This window comes from Medicago truncatula, chromosome 4 (genome assembly GCF_003473485.1).
Source record: "Medicago truncatula cultivar Jemalong A17 chromosome 4, MtrunA17r5.0-ANR, whole genome shotgun sequence".
In the NCBI taxonomy this organism is placed as follows: Eukaryota; Viridiplantae; Streptophyta; class Magnoliopsida; order Fabales; family Fabaceae; genus Medicago; species Medicago truncatula.
In genome coordinates this window covers 34,027,130-34,041,886 of record NC_053045.1, presented here as the reverse complement: position 1 = coordinate 34,041,886, position 14,757 = coordinate 34,027,130, and the positions used below count along the sequence as shown (strand labels likewise).

General features: G+C 33.6%; 2 protein-coding genes across 4 annotated transcripts; both read left to right on the top strand.

Moving 5' to 3' along the window:
* The first annotated feature begins 588 nt into the window (after window positions 1-588).
* On the top strand, window positions 589-5,594 carry LOC25492706 (protein TIC 62, chloroplastic). Of its 3 annotated transcripts, none has more exons than XM_024781552.2 (15): window positions 589-891; window positions 976-1,087; window positions 1,179-1,251; window positions 1,689-1,734; window positions 1,812-1,988; window positions 2,085-2,166; window positions 2,245-2,317; window positions 2,407-2,517; window positions 2,605-2,757; window positions 2,925-3,118; window positions 3,206-3,394; window positions 3,597-3,797; window positions 4,688-4,960; window positions 5,168-5,253; window positions 5,354-5,594. In XM_024781552.2, the coding sequence occupies exons 1-14, from the start codon at window positions 708-710 to the stop codon at window positions 5,220-5,222; spliced, it is 1,923 nt and encodes a 640-aa protein (XP_024637320.1). In that variant the 5' UTR covers window positions 589-707; the 3' UTR covers window positions 5,223-5,253; window positions 5,354-5,594. The 3 variants fall into 3 exon arrangements, with proteins under 3 accessions (XP_024637320.1, XP_039689661.1, XP_013456359.1); XM_013600905.3 differs by having other exon boundaries at window positions 591-891; window positions 2,922-3,118; XM_039833727.1 differs by lacking the exon at window positions 4,688-4,960 and having other exon boundaries at window positions 2,922-3,118.
* Window positions 5,595-11,535: 5,941 nt separating this feature from the next.
* Window positions 11,536-14,459, top strand: LOC25492704 (EEF1A lysine methyltransferase 4). Its single transcript, XM_013600903.3, has 6 exons — window positions 11,536-11,698; window positions 11,771-12,006; window positions 12,815-12,897; window positions 13,030-13,164; window positions 13,243-13,347; window positions 14,117-14,459. Exons 1-6 carry the CDS (start codon window positions 11,622-11,624, stop codon window positions 14,246-14,248), a joined length of 768 nt encoding a protein of 255 aa, XP_013456357.1. The 5' UTR covers window positions 11,536-11,621; the 3' UTR covers window positions 14,249-14,459.
* The last annotated feature ends 298 nt before the right edge of the window (window positions 14,460-14,757 follow it).

Sequence of the window (14,757 nt, the reverse complement as noted above, 5' to 3'; positions counted from 1 at the left end):
CCGTAGAATAAATTAACGAATTTCAAATTCCGGCCTTCAGAAGAATAGCTCAATAATTCAATAATCATTAATCTTTCAATATATTTTCCTTTTTTATATACCATAATTTTTTTTCAAATCATAATATTTTCCTTTGGAACAATTTTTTTACCACATACCTTATTCAACCCGTGCGAAGTACGGATTTGTAACTAGTTTACTAATAACAATCAATCATGAGGTATGAGGTTTGATGTAAATGGTTACTGTTGCATAAAAAAAATGAATTTGTGGTACCCAAATATTATTTTTTATATGACCAATTTTAGTTAAATTTTACTTATTTTTCGACCAAATTCATACTATTAGTTAAAATGTTTTTTCGGTCACATTCTAGGTGTGAAAAGAATGAAAAAAAAAAAAAAAATCCGATGAATTTTATACAAGTCTTTAATATTTATAAACCAACATTTGTTGAACACCCTTGAATGCTGACCAATCTTATATAACCCACAAATGTTGAGGACTGATCACTGGTGCAGTGTGATGTGGGGCAGGGTCATGATATGATATCCACACATAGCAAAGGATTGCACCACTGCCAATGAGAGAAGATTCTAATGGATAATATAATAACATAACAACAACATAAATTTAACATAGTATGATCAAAACTATTCAACACTTCATATATACTTTCCCACCAAAGAGTTCATACTTCCATACCAATGGAGGCTTTCTCAGTCACCTCAACTACCATTCCCTCCTCTCTAACACGTAGAGAGGCTGCAGCAGTTAAACCTTCTGGCCATGTCAACCTTTCCAAATACTCACATTTCATCAACTATCCTTTCACCACAACACCTTGCAAGAACAGAATCCGTAGCAATATCATAAGGGCTCAAGTTTCAGGTGATAAACCATGTTTCTTTTCAAACCATTTTCTTCTTATTTTAGTGTGTGTGAATGTTAAACATGTATGTATCTTCATTCAAGGTTCAACAAAATCTAGTACTGCTGAGGGGATTCCTGAGAAAAAAGATTCCAAGGATGATAATTTAGTATTTGTTGCTGGTGCTACTGGAAAAGTTGGTTCAAGAACAGTCAGGTACATTTCTTACTCCACACTACTCAACTCCACCTTTTGAGATTGTAACTTTTTTTGTTGCAAAATGCTGAATAGTGTTAGTTTCATACAGGGAGCTTATAAAGCTTGGTTTTAAAGTCAGAGCTGGCGTAAGGAGTGCGCAGAGAGCTGGTTCATTGGTTCAGGTAATAGAAAGGTTACACTCTTTGGTGGTGATTTAACTAATGGCATATTTGGATTCACTTATTTGAGTTTATCTACTAGCATTAGCACTTGTGAGACTGTTTAGGAGAGCTTATAGAAATAGCTTATGACATGTCCATACATAAACTGTTTTCAGCTTATTTTCCTAAGCTCACCGGGATGAACTAACAGCCAGCATAAGCTCAGGGTAGCTTATCAAAACATCTTATAGCTTATATGAAATTTTTTTGGCCTTATTGTATTTGTTATAGAAATAGCTTATACGTAATCACTTACTATATGATAAGCGTGTATGCTATAAACGATTGATTAAGTTGTTTGTCTAAACAAGGCCTAAGTGACATGACTAATAGTTATGATTAGCTTCTTAAAATGGATAATTGGATATGCATTAAAGATATGAGTATTCTATGTGCAGAGTGTTAAACAATTGAAGCTTGATGGTACAAGTGGAGGGAGTGAAGGTAAGCCAAGAAAGTTTTTCTCATTGACAAAAATGCTGCTGTGTTGGATAACAGAATGTTTTTGGTTTTTAGCCCAGCTGTAGAGAAGCTTGAAATTGTGGAATGTGATTTGGAGAAGCCAGAACAGATTAAATCAGCATTAGGGAATGCATCAACTGTAATATGCACCATTGGTGCCAGTGAGAAGGAAATTTTCGACATTACCGGACCTTATCGAATAGATTACATGGCCACCAAAAACCTAGTTGATGCCGGTAACAAGAGCTTTTATTATGTTTCTGTTTCAATGCTATTTGTTTTAGGCTTAAATGTTGAAAACAAATGTTTTTGTTTATTGTGTCATGATGCAGCATCTGTTGCCAAAGTAAATCACTTCATATTGGTTACTTCACTGGGAACAAACAAATTTGGTTTTCCTGCAGCTATTCTCAAGTGAGTATGAAATTAAGCTTACTCATCATGTTCGCATCTTAAAGTAGTTCAACTGATTTCTTAGTTCTATTTTTGTAGTTTATTTTGGGGAGTCTTGTGTTGGAAAAGGAAGGCAGAAGAAGCATTGCTAGCAAGTGGACTTCCATACACAGTAAGTCATTGTGATACTAATTACGCCAAAGCGCAGCACGGGGTCCTAATTATCTTATTATTATGTTATTGTTATGACACTCTTTTCAGATAGTGAGACCTGGAGGCATGGAGAGGCCTACTGATGCTTACAAGGAAACTCATAATGTAACCCTATCAACTGAAGATACTTTATTTGGTGGTCAAGTGTCAAACCTTCAGGTACTTATCATTTAAATCGTTTTTGTGTATGTAACTATCGATTTAAGATATATAGATATATGGAAGTTGATAAATCTCTCAATTCAGGTTGCTGAACTCATGGCAGCCATGGCTAAGAATCCCGAACTTTCATATTGTAAAATAGTGGAGGTCATTGCCGAGACAACTGCGCCATTGACACCTGCGGAAAAACTTCTTGCGAAGATACCTTCTCAACGCCCTTACATTCCTTCACCTAAGGTAAGTACTTCCATATATAATACATTTTGTGATCTGTATATTTTGAACTTAATGAAAATTTTGTTAAGTTTAGTCTTGAGAAAGAAGGATTGTTGATCTTACAATTCAACTCCTCCTGCCTAGTAGTTCAACATTCCTGTTAATTGATCTACGGTTTTCTTTAGAAGGTACAGGAACCAGATACTGCAGCTGTTAGTAGTCCAGCTCCCTCAGCTAATGTCACGGAAGCAGTACCTAGCATTGCCCCTCAGAAAGAAACAGAACAACCAGAACCAGTGGCAGAAGTACCTAGCATCACTCCTCAGAAAGAAACAGAACAACCGAAACTAGTGGCAAAACAGCCGCTTTCTCCTTATACTGCGTAAGCCAGCTTGCTAATATTTGTTGACAGTAAATTTTTATGTGGACTACGGAGGCCAAATAACTAATTTGGTATATAAATTTTCAGTTATGAGGATTTAAAACCACCGTCATCCCCTTCCCCAGTTAAGCCTAGTGACAAGAAGCAGATAAATATCAGTGATGCAGTGCCAACACCTAGTTCTTCAGATGCTCCAAGTAGCATTCCAGAAATAAATGTCATTTCTCAGACAACAACTTCCTCAAAAGGGAAGGAGTCTCTTTCTCCTTTTGCAGCGTAAGCCGCTTTCTAATTTTGTGGTGATATCATATGTTAGTACACATTATCTATCATCTAATTTCCTATCTAAACCTCTTTAATTTGGCAGCTATGAGGATTTAAAACCTGCAGATACCTTGTTATGAACTACTTTAGCACTTTTATCCATGGTATCCTAAATTTGTGGTTTGTTTTCCTTGTGTATTTTATATACCTGCAGATATCCCGATTTAAAGCCTCCTAGTTCACCATCTCCTAATGCACCAACTACATCAATATCCACATCTTCTGTGGGTGAGGTGGCCAAGATTGAGGAAGAATCAAGTAATGGCCCAGCTCAACTTTCAGTGGAAGATACCCCAAAGGATGATGGACAGAATCTCCATGAGCCAAAGTCAAGACCACTTTCACCTTATGCAATGTAAGTTGATTTCAACTTGCTTTCTTTTTCTTAGTTCTTCTCCAAATTCTCTCCATTCCTTATTATAGAACAAAGAGAGGGGATGGTGAGATAGCTGTTCAGGGCACATTGGCTTATTATAACTGTGACTTTGATTTTTGGTTGAATTCAAGTGAATGAATAAGTCTTGCAGTAATTGATGAATGTACTAGGTTAGGACTATATAAGTGAGAAGATGATTAGGCCAAATGCATCAAGGATTCATGGTTTTGAATCAATATGTAGTGCGAAAGTCACTATTGTTCCTCGAAATTGTAAGCACCAGTAGAAATAGTCCTTGATTTTTGCAAATTTGGAAATACATCCCAGAAATTGTAAAATGTTTGCCAAAATACTCTCACTGTAAACTTTTAGCGGTAGGGACTATGACATGACATTTTAACTGAATATGTGGCTCTTCCATGTTGATCCTACATCAAGTCGCCACACCAGAGACTAATTTGCCTATGAAATTTAGGTCTTCAGAGACCTTCACAATTGCAATTATTGAAAAATTTGTCCTTGAGATGACCTAAATTTCATAGGCAAATTAGTTCCTAGTGAGCTGGCCTTGATGTGCAATCAGATTGCAGTGTGATAACTTCAGTTAACGCGTCACATTATAGCCTCTTAAGAAAGAAGATTACTAAGGGACTATTTTGAACAACATTTTACAATTTCATGGATGTATTTATCAATTTGCAAAAATGAGGGAGTATTTTGATCAAATCATACAATTTTGAGGACAGCTTTTTCGATTTACTCAGTTTCTAACTTATGATATGTAAGATCAAATTTCAACTCTTGTTATTAACAACTTTAGCACTTCTATTTGTGGTATCAAAACTGTGGTTTGTTTTTCTTTTGTATAGGTATCCTGATTTAAAGCCTCCTAGTTCACCATCTCCTAATGCACCAAATACATCTTCTGTGGGTTTGGTGCCCAATATTGATGCAGTATCCACATCTTCTGTGGGTGAGGTGCCCAATATTGATGCAGTATCCACTTCTTCTGTGGGTGAGGTGCCCAATATTGATGCAGTATCAAGCAATGGACCAGCCCAACTCTCCGTGGAAGATACACCAAAGGAGGATGGACAGGATCTCCATGAACCAAAGTCAAGACCACTTTCACCTTATGCAATGTAAGTTGATTCCAACTTGCCATCAATATTTGTTATTTATTCTCCAAAGATTCTTCATTCGTTATTATAGAAGAGAGAAAGAGAGGAGCCTGAATTCCCCAAGATCAAGGAATCCTCCAGTCATGCAGTCACTGCATTGGAAGCCGTTTTGGTTGAAATCGGATGGTCCAGATTGACATTATGATCTTATGAAAATGAACTTTTCAGGTATGAGGACTTGAAGCCTCCTGCATCACCATCACCTTCCTTCAGACAATCCTAGGAACTGCCTCCTGCCTATGGAATCAGATAAGGTTAGAGATGCAAATCATTACATATGTAAAGTGTACTCTTGATTATGTACACTACATACCCTGGACTCATAATTGTGATATATTTTTCTGGAGCAAATAGGATTATTGTATTGAAGAGGATTCTCACTAAAATATGAAGATGGAAGCAACTATGTGAATGGAAATTTTCAGCCATGCCATTTATTTCTTGATGACTTTTTGAGGAAAGTCACTCAACGAGCACTGTTGTTTTTTTTATATATACAATTTACTTTTCCTATGTTGCAATTTAAATAAGGAAAAGGTATTACTTTTCATAATCAGTTTTTCCATTTATGTTATAGTACTTTCATTTTCATGTTGCCCATTCTTTAAGTATGAGAAAATATATAAACATTTTGAGTAAGCTCAATACAATTAAGCCACCTATTTTGAAGAGTCCATGGGACTAATGAACTATTACTAAAAGCAGAGATAACAAGACTTACTAACTACTAATGAACTATTCCAACTCAAGATTTCTCGAACCTTTTTTTGAAAGCAATTTCAACTAGCATAGCTCTTATAAGTTCAGCATGAAAAGCATTCCAAATACCAAGATTTTCCACACAATACTCAAAAGTAGTTGCACTACTATCTCGAAAAATACCACCACAAATGGAAAGACTGTGACGGCCTCCAACAGTACGATCAATAGTATAGCAAAGAGGAGGATGCCACATAACTTCCTCAATCAAAGGATAATGTGTATGATGACTATGAACCAAGTAAAGATTTTATCAAGCATAATTCTCGACAACAAAAGACTTCGAATGGAGGAATACATTTATTCCTGTGTGTGTGACTCCATCTCTAAGAATATACTGATCTTATTAACTGGTTGGATAATGATTAAGCAGAGAAAGAGGAATTGAATTGATCAACAATCGCTAACAAATCAATTTTTCACTTTGGATTGAAGGGAACACGGGTGAGGTTTAGTATGGGAAAGGATAGTTATTTCTCATGATGGGAAAGTTAAAGCATGGCAATTGATATAATACTTTTTAATTTGGGTGACTCAGATGTGTGACCTGTTAACTTTTTGATGGGTTATATAAAACAAAAACTGTGACCCCACCTCGTAATTAAATAACCATTTATCTTTTGTTTCTAGTAGTGGGCTTTTGCAATTATTTTTGGGCATGCACGCTATGAGATCCAACTGGGTGTAGCTGGCTGAAACTGCTTCTTCTTCACCCATATAACATAAAATGCGTCGTTTTGACCCGCAATTTGGCCGGACTTGATCTCACGATTTAGCCAATGAAACGCAACAAAATTACACAATTTTGATTGTGAGACTAATTCAGCATGAAAACCATTGATAATTTTCAATTAATCTTCGGTCAAAAACACATCAATTATGGCAGAAAAGAATTAAGCTTATATTTAACTATATCATTGAAATAAGCATAAGTTAATACAATAGGAAGAAGAATATTGTAAGTCGTATGATAGGATGTGCAGAGGAGGTGGGAGAAGATGAACATATGGAAGATGAACATCCATTTCTTTCATTTGAATGTGAAGAGCAACGAATTATCGAACAAACCTTTAGCTACATAAATTCACTTTTAACGCTAAACTACTTTTCGGTCCTTAGTAGTATTTCTATTTTTTTTCTTCTCTCGAAATGCTGGTGAATTCTTGGAAGCGGTGGTTAAAATTCAGAATGTGTTTCTATGAGAGATCAAAAGGAGAAGAAGATTACTTGGTTAAATGATTTTGAGATGCGTAAATCAAATTCAAAACGTAGATGTGAGTTAGGAGGTTTTGGAGTGAGAGTTCATGGGAAGGAGGTTCTTTGTCCGAAAATATGTTCAACTAGATAAATTAATTCAAATGTGGACGAACATCCATTTTCCAAAAGTGGCTTTTGCGCTATTATGACTAAATGGGGAGGTGCAATAGTAAGGTTAAACAACATTAAAAAATAAACTGAGTACTTTTTTTTTTTTTTTTTTGGTTCTGCCGGTTAAAACCTACAACTGTCCTGGGGAAAGGGACTTTTTCATGGTGGGAAAGAACTCCTCTTTCCCAGGTTAAACGGCACCGAGAACACTTGATACTATCAACTATGCCAACCAAGCTAGTGTTAGACTTTCAAAACCACACATCTGACCAAAAGTTAATTTTTTCATGGTGCCAATTTACAAATGTGCATTATCCATGATAAGAAGGATGAATTGTTTGATACCTGAACAAACAGAATGGTTAAAACTAACTCATATGTTAAAATTGTAGTATAAATGATAATATGATCATACATTTGCAAGATAGAACTAAATATAGTCACTTCTATGTGAATAAACTAGTGTAACTTCCCGTGCTTTCATTTTATTTAAAAAAAATTAACGAGGTTTACACATAATTAGGTTTTCATATATTATTTGATTTTTTTAGTTTAATTTCATTTCAAAATTTTGACATTATGCGGTACTCTATCCTCATATTTAAAATTGAAAAAAAAAATCATCGTTTATTACAGAAAAAAAAAAAAAGTTAAATTTTAAAAGGATATAACTATTTTTGTGAGAGTCGCCGCCTTCCTTCTCCTCCACCCTCCTTCTTTGCTCATCCTATCAAATTCAAACCTTCCCTTCACAATGTAACCTCACGCATCAAGGAGGTTGTGGTGTGATTCTTTGACCACCTCCTAGAACCCCTTTTTTAGGATCGGTTCCATCAAACCAGTCAGCACCTGCTATGGATTGTTACTCTCAAATCTAGTTTATATACAGTGATAGTCTAATGCGGTTGTCTCATGTTTTGCGGATCATTTTTTCTTCTTTGTTTATTGAAACCGCCGTAAATCTCCTCTGTTTTGCGGTGGTTGGGTTAGCGAGCACTATGGTTGTGTTTCAACGATGGTGGTTGGGTTTTTCGCCGCCATTGTCATCGGGTTTTGTGTTATCCTACAAATCGTGGTTGAATTTTCCCTTCACGGTCTGATTATGATTATGAGCTCGACATTGCTTTGAAGTTGCGTTTTTTCATATATGGTCTCACCGAAAATGGGGGCGTTGTCGTCTTTGTCAATAGTGATCTGTATGGCTAGAAATGGCCTTTGAAGCTGGTTGTTGTCATGTTAGATGCAGTGGGTTGGTGGCGTGTGGATTTGTTTTCGTGTTGGCGATCAGTTCCTTACCGGCTTGAAAATCGGGATTCGAGACTCGTCAGTTCACACAACACATTTCTTTTACACATTGGTTTTATGCCCGTAATGCGGGTTCGCTGGATTGTGCAACATGATGTGTGAGTCTGGTTATGAATTCGAATTTGTTTATTTACCCATTGGATTGTCATGTATTGTATTATCATATGGCTGGTTAGCTTTTTGGTTTAAATGGGTTACTATGTCCCCCAGTCTTCTTTCTTACAAACAAAAATATTTTAATATAATTAGGGTGTCGCAGATCTATCTGCATGCCATTTGCTTAAAAGAAATATTTTTATGAGTCATAAAATAGTGGGCAAAAGTAAAACTATACTTCAAATATAAAAACACTATAAATAATTAATATATTCTTAAAAATATATCTACTTAATAAGAGTTCAAATTAACTTTGGTTTCTCAGTCATTCAATATATTAAACAGGTATGATTACCTCCATTTTAATCTACCAGTATGAATAAAATTATTACTTTTTTATTTAATCACAATACTCTCGGATTTCAATTATAAAAAATATCTAACTTCAAAATTTCACTTATATGCAATTAGTTTTCTTGATTTGATAAAAAAAATATACAAGATTATGAAAAGTACCATATATTAGAACGTGTTTCATGAGAATAAAAAAATATTAAAATGAAACTTACATGAATTAAAATGCATATTAGGACAAATAACATTAAATAGAGTCAAAGTAGGTTATATTTGTTTTAATTTAAGATAAAAAATTATTTATTTTTTATATTTAAGATTGGAGAGAGTATTTTTCTCGGAAGCAAATTATCTCCGGTGAGAAAAAATTGGCAGAAAATAACTTTCTTTAATCTCCTCCCATCATTTTTTTAATTAGTGATCATGAGTTACAAATTAAAACACTCTAACCTAATTTTGTTATACTTTATTGTAATTTTGATTTCGAATTTATTGTTCCCCTTTTTCCAAACAAACACTTCCTCATTCTTAAAGTTCCTAACCGAATCCCACAAACTAAAACCTTCACCAAACGTGGGTTAGAAAAAAAGTATGAGATCTATGTCAACCCACTCAAGTACATGCAAGTTCTTCAACTCATTAATGGTGATCCTAAGAGTAAGGTTAAAAAAAACTCTTCTAGTATGTTAATGCTAGATCAGGAAACTAAAAATAAAGGTAAAATACAAAGGTCATAGATATTGATAAACTTTGATTCCATTTGTTGCACATGTGTTGTTGCTATATGTTCATCATGACCCTGCTCTAGAAATGTGTTAGGATCATGGAAGAGTGTTATTTGAGCTAATATTTCATTTTGTGTCACTTTACATGCTAAATTGTGATCTATGAGATAACAAAGATTAAAACACTATACTTTAAACAAAAAATACAAAAAAAAAAAAGAAAAAAGTACCTTTCGATCTATTAGAACCAACTCCATGGAAAATGATAGTTTTTTATTTTTGTAGTCTTGAACAAACCAAGCACGAACAACCCTCACAACCAATGTCCATGATTGTTTTCTTGACGAAACATCAGAGATGAAGTCGTGTTTCGTAAACCTTTTTCTTTGCAATAAAAAGTTACAGAAATAACTTAGAATATAGATATCAAAGAACCAGAGAACAGAAAAAGAAAAAGAAAACTATATTTTGTGATTGTTGTGTACTTATACCCAAAAGTGCTTCTATTTATATAGAAAATAGTACTATAACGATTAATATATATATATATATATATATATATATATATATATATATTAATTGTTAATTTGACCGTTTTAAAATTAATATTATCAACTTCTTTAATATTATAAAATGTACATTAAATGATTAGATTATATTTCATGTAACCTACAAAAAATTAACTTCATAAGATTTGAAATTTAATAATATCTTATTAATATTAAGTAATATAATTTTGTAACGAATAAAAATGAATTATATAACCTTATAAACTAATTACTACAATTAAATTTTTTAATTAGTAGGTTCATGTCATAGTGTAACAGACCAAAATTTAAAATATAATTTATTCAAATTATTTATTATAATTTTGTAACCTATCAAATTTTTAATGTACCGTATAAATGTTAATCGAATACTAATTATATTAATAATTATTTGATTGTAACGTACAAATTTTTAATGTAACATATAAATTTTAATCGAAACAATAGTTATATTAATAATTATTTGATTGTAACCAACTATGCATTTTATGTACAATTTAATGTTAAATAAAAAACAGTTTTTAATAATAATTATAATTATTAAGCTTGTATTAACAATTAGGAGAAATTTTTGGAACAAATGTCAAGTAGGATTAGGATGATGTGGACATCTTTAGAGGAGAGGATTTTGGAATAAACTATTTCTAAAAACTCTAAATTGTTAGTATAAAGATGTTGATTCAGTTGGTGGTAAAGAGTTAATTCATATTCGGCAAAGATGTAGGCAGGGCCGGCCCTGGGGAGGTGCAAACAGCTCTACAGAGCTGGGCCTCCCCAATTTTGGGGCCCAAAATATTTTTTTTTTTAATATATAACGCATTGAAATTTTAATATATAGGCATAGCATAGAATTTTTACAAACTAAATGTTGTGGCCTAGCGGTTAACTGTGGTAGTGTAGTGCTTTTTGTCTGCGGTTCAACTCCCATATATGGCAAATGTCATTTTTTTTAATTGTATTATTCTTTTATCTCTTTTGGGCATAATTTTAATGGATTTGAGGTCTATATTTCATCAATACTTTCTCTTCTCCTTCCAATTCAATTCACTTCTTTTGCAAAGCTGTAACAACAAACATTATAATTATTCTAAAAATAAAGAAAACATTATGTTCTTTTTTTCTTTTAAAAAAATTGTATATTTTAGGGGCCTATTAATAATAAGAGAGCCAGGCCTCCAATTTCACAGGGACGGCCCTGGATGTAGGTTCATCTCTCCTACTATCGACATGAAGATCTTGATGGTGAGTCCTATAACCCAACTCGATAATTCAACTTTTATTGGCGGGAGTACAACTGATTTTATGATTTGATGACAAAAATACTAATAATATTATTTTTAATTATCATAAAATAAAATAAAATAAAATAACATGGATTTAAGGAGTGGGTGAAGCTGAGTTAGCACTTTGCCAACTCCTCTGCATTATCACCGCTTTGCCCGGCGGCGCTAAGGATCGAAGTCAACAATGGACGAAACACACCCGACGACAACGGCAACGGTAGAACCCTCCTCTGCATCGGCGTACCTTAATCCTTCCTACTGGTAACTATTCACTAATCACTAGTCATCAGTATTAATTTTCCAGAATTTAATTTGATGCTTCATATGTATCAGGGATGAGAGGTTTTCGAAGGAGGAGAAATATGAATGGTTCAAAGAATATTCTCATTTTCGTCACATCATTCAACCCCATCTCACACCCAATTCCTCTGTCCTCGAGCTTGGATGTGGAAACTCACAAATGTGTGATGGCTTGTATAACGATGGCACAACCAACATAACTTGCATTGACCTTTCTCATGTTGCTGTTCACAACATGCAAAATCGTTTACTTTCTCAAGGATTCAAAGGTTATCTTGCCTTCGACTCCTATGTAACTTATAACTTATAAGCTAGCTGATTAAGTTTGTAAAATTAATGGTTGAACTAGCTTATAGATATGAAATGACATAAAAAATATATGTTTGATTAATATTTAGTTTTTTTTTTTTTTTTTCAATTACGACAACAGAGCTAAACTTGAGAGAAAAAAATGATAAGGTATAAGCTGCTTATCAAAAAACACGATAAGCTAATAAAAACAAGCTATAAGCTCGTGTGAAAATGACAGTTACAAAATGTTTTTTAGTCATATGAGCTTATAAGTTATACAGTATAAGCTAGCTTATTATGCTTGCCAAGCAGACTGCAAGATAACTTATGAAAACAACTTATAGCTTACACGAAAACAATTTAACTTTATTTTATCTTTTGCTATAGAAAGAGCTAATACATAAGTGTTTGCGCTGTAAGCTGCAAATAAGTTGTTTATCCAAACAAATCCTCAATCCCTAACAAACCGACTTGTAGAGTAAGGGATGCTTCCCACTTATAATATTATTTTCATGCTTTCTAGTAATAATAGAAAGAAGATTCTTATTAATGAAAAATAAAGATGTCATCTAATTTGCAGGGTTGGAAAAGTGTATATTTAATTGTTTCTGGAACCTTACTTGGTGTAATTTGGTCTTTTGGTAGATATGAGTTATTGATTTGGTTTGTGTATGGTTTAAACATTGACTGTGAAATATGAATATCAACTTTCTCGTGATCTGATTCTGTTTTGCTCATTGGTTGTGTGTGTTTTAATTTTTTTTGTGTTTGCATTTCTGTGATTAGACATAAAAGTGATGCAAGCGGATATGCTAGAGCTACCTTTTGACGATGAGTGTTTTGATTTGGTTATCGAGAAAGGAACTATGGTAAATTAGGCAATTTTCCTTTGACCTTTAATGTAATTTTGGCTTGACAATCTAAACTAACAATTATGGTCCCTACAGTTCGTAAGCTTGAGAGTTTTGTTAACCATGAATATGTTAACTTTGATTTTGAAGGATGTATTGTTCGTGGATAGTGGTGACCCATGGAATCCAAAGCCGGAAACTATGTCCAAGGTCATGTCCACATTGAAAGGTGTTCATAGGGTTTTGAAACCAGATGGCATATTTATCTCAATAACTTTTGGCCAGGTTTGAAGAATGAACTGTTAGATTTGTGTCTTTTATTGGGCCCTGCTGTGATTCTAATGTGCTTAAAATTCATGCCAGCCACATTTCAGACGCCCTATATTTAATGCACCGGATTTCAGCTGGTCTGTTGAGTGGACAACTTTTGGTGAAACTTTTCACTATTTTGTGTATGTTCTAAAGAAGGTTAGTCATCCATATAGCCTTACTTTTTTTTCTTTCTTTCTATGATGATTAAAACAATTGTCTGTTTTTTTGCTATATTAAGGTGCTGCTACAAAAGACTTTAACGTATGTGTTCTACTTCTACCAAAATCCCCTGATATCACATTATAAACTTGGTTCTCAGATAAATAATATCACCAGTTAATACTTCAATGACCGATTTGATGTCAATTTAAGAACTAATTTGTTGGCAAAATGTCTCATTGAAGGACTGATTTGATGTCGTGCTTGTGAATATCTTTCAAAAAGTTACTGGATTTATATAAATAGAGGAATATAACCAATGTAGTCTCATATATAAATTTGAAAGTTGAAAATAGGCAAATGCTCTACTATTAAAAAGTATACATTTTTGTCATCAAAATGGGAATATCATATGAGATCTAATCTTTGCAATGATATAGAAAAACGAACTTCATGTTTCTCATGATAATTGGATAGATTTCATTTGGAAAGGTGCCAGTGCAGTATTTTTTTTTCTTCCTTTTCTACCTTCTGGCTCTTTTTGGAGCTTGCTACACATGGAAGGGGGATTCATTCAATCTTGGCTCTCCCTGCCTTTGATGGAGAGTTGCTTTATCACCTGAGTTATTGCTCAAGTTGTTTAATTCTAGTTTTTGTTAGGGAAGGATTATGCACGAGGTTGATAAGGATTGTGATTCATATGCATGTGGTTTTACTGTTTTGCATCTCTGTTAAGTTTTAACTATGATAGATGAACATTTTTCAGGGACAGAGGTCATCGCATGAAGATATACCACCTGTTAAGAGGATTGAAGTGCCGCATTTTAATCTGTTCCATGAGGAGTTAGAAAGTGAAGATTTTGCTTTTCGAATCAATGTTGATGAGTTGAACTCTTAGACAGTATGTATGAAATTTTGTTACTAATTTTAAATACTTTACTTTGCTACAATTTGACCCATTTACTCTGAAGGAGGTATGCTATTGTCTTAATTGTTAATTTTAGGTATACTGATGTAGCAAAGTAGCAATTCTAGTTCTAGTTTGTTGAAAACTAAGTGAAAATATGTTCAAATTGCTATATGGAAAAGTTTTATTATGTTTGGTATCACGCTGAATGTCCCACCCAACGAGTCTAACTCAAAGCAGCAAAATTTAGCTTCGTAAAAGTCATATTGACAACACATCGGGATGCGAGAGCTCATTGGCCAATCCGTGTCATCGGTCTGAGGTCATCGTTCTCCATTTGCATGGATGTTTGAAAGAAGACTTGGAGCCACGAGGTGTTATTCCCTCACTTTTTAAAGTTAATTCCTTAAATATATCTACAAATATTTGTCATGATTTTATTGTATCAATATTTAAAAAAGTTTTACATTGCCCATATATAAAAATTAATCTCTTCTTTA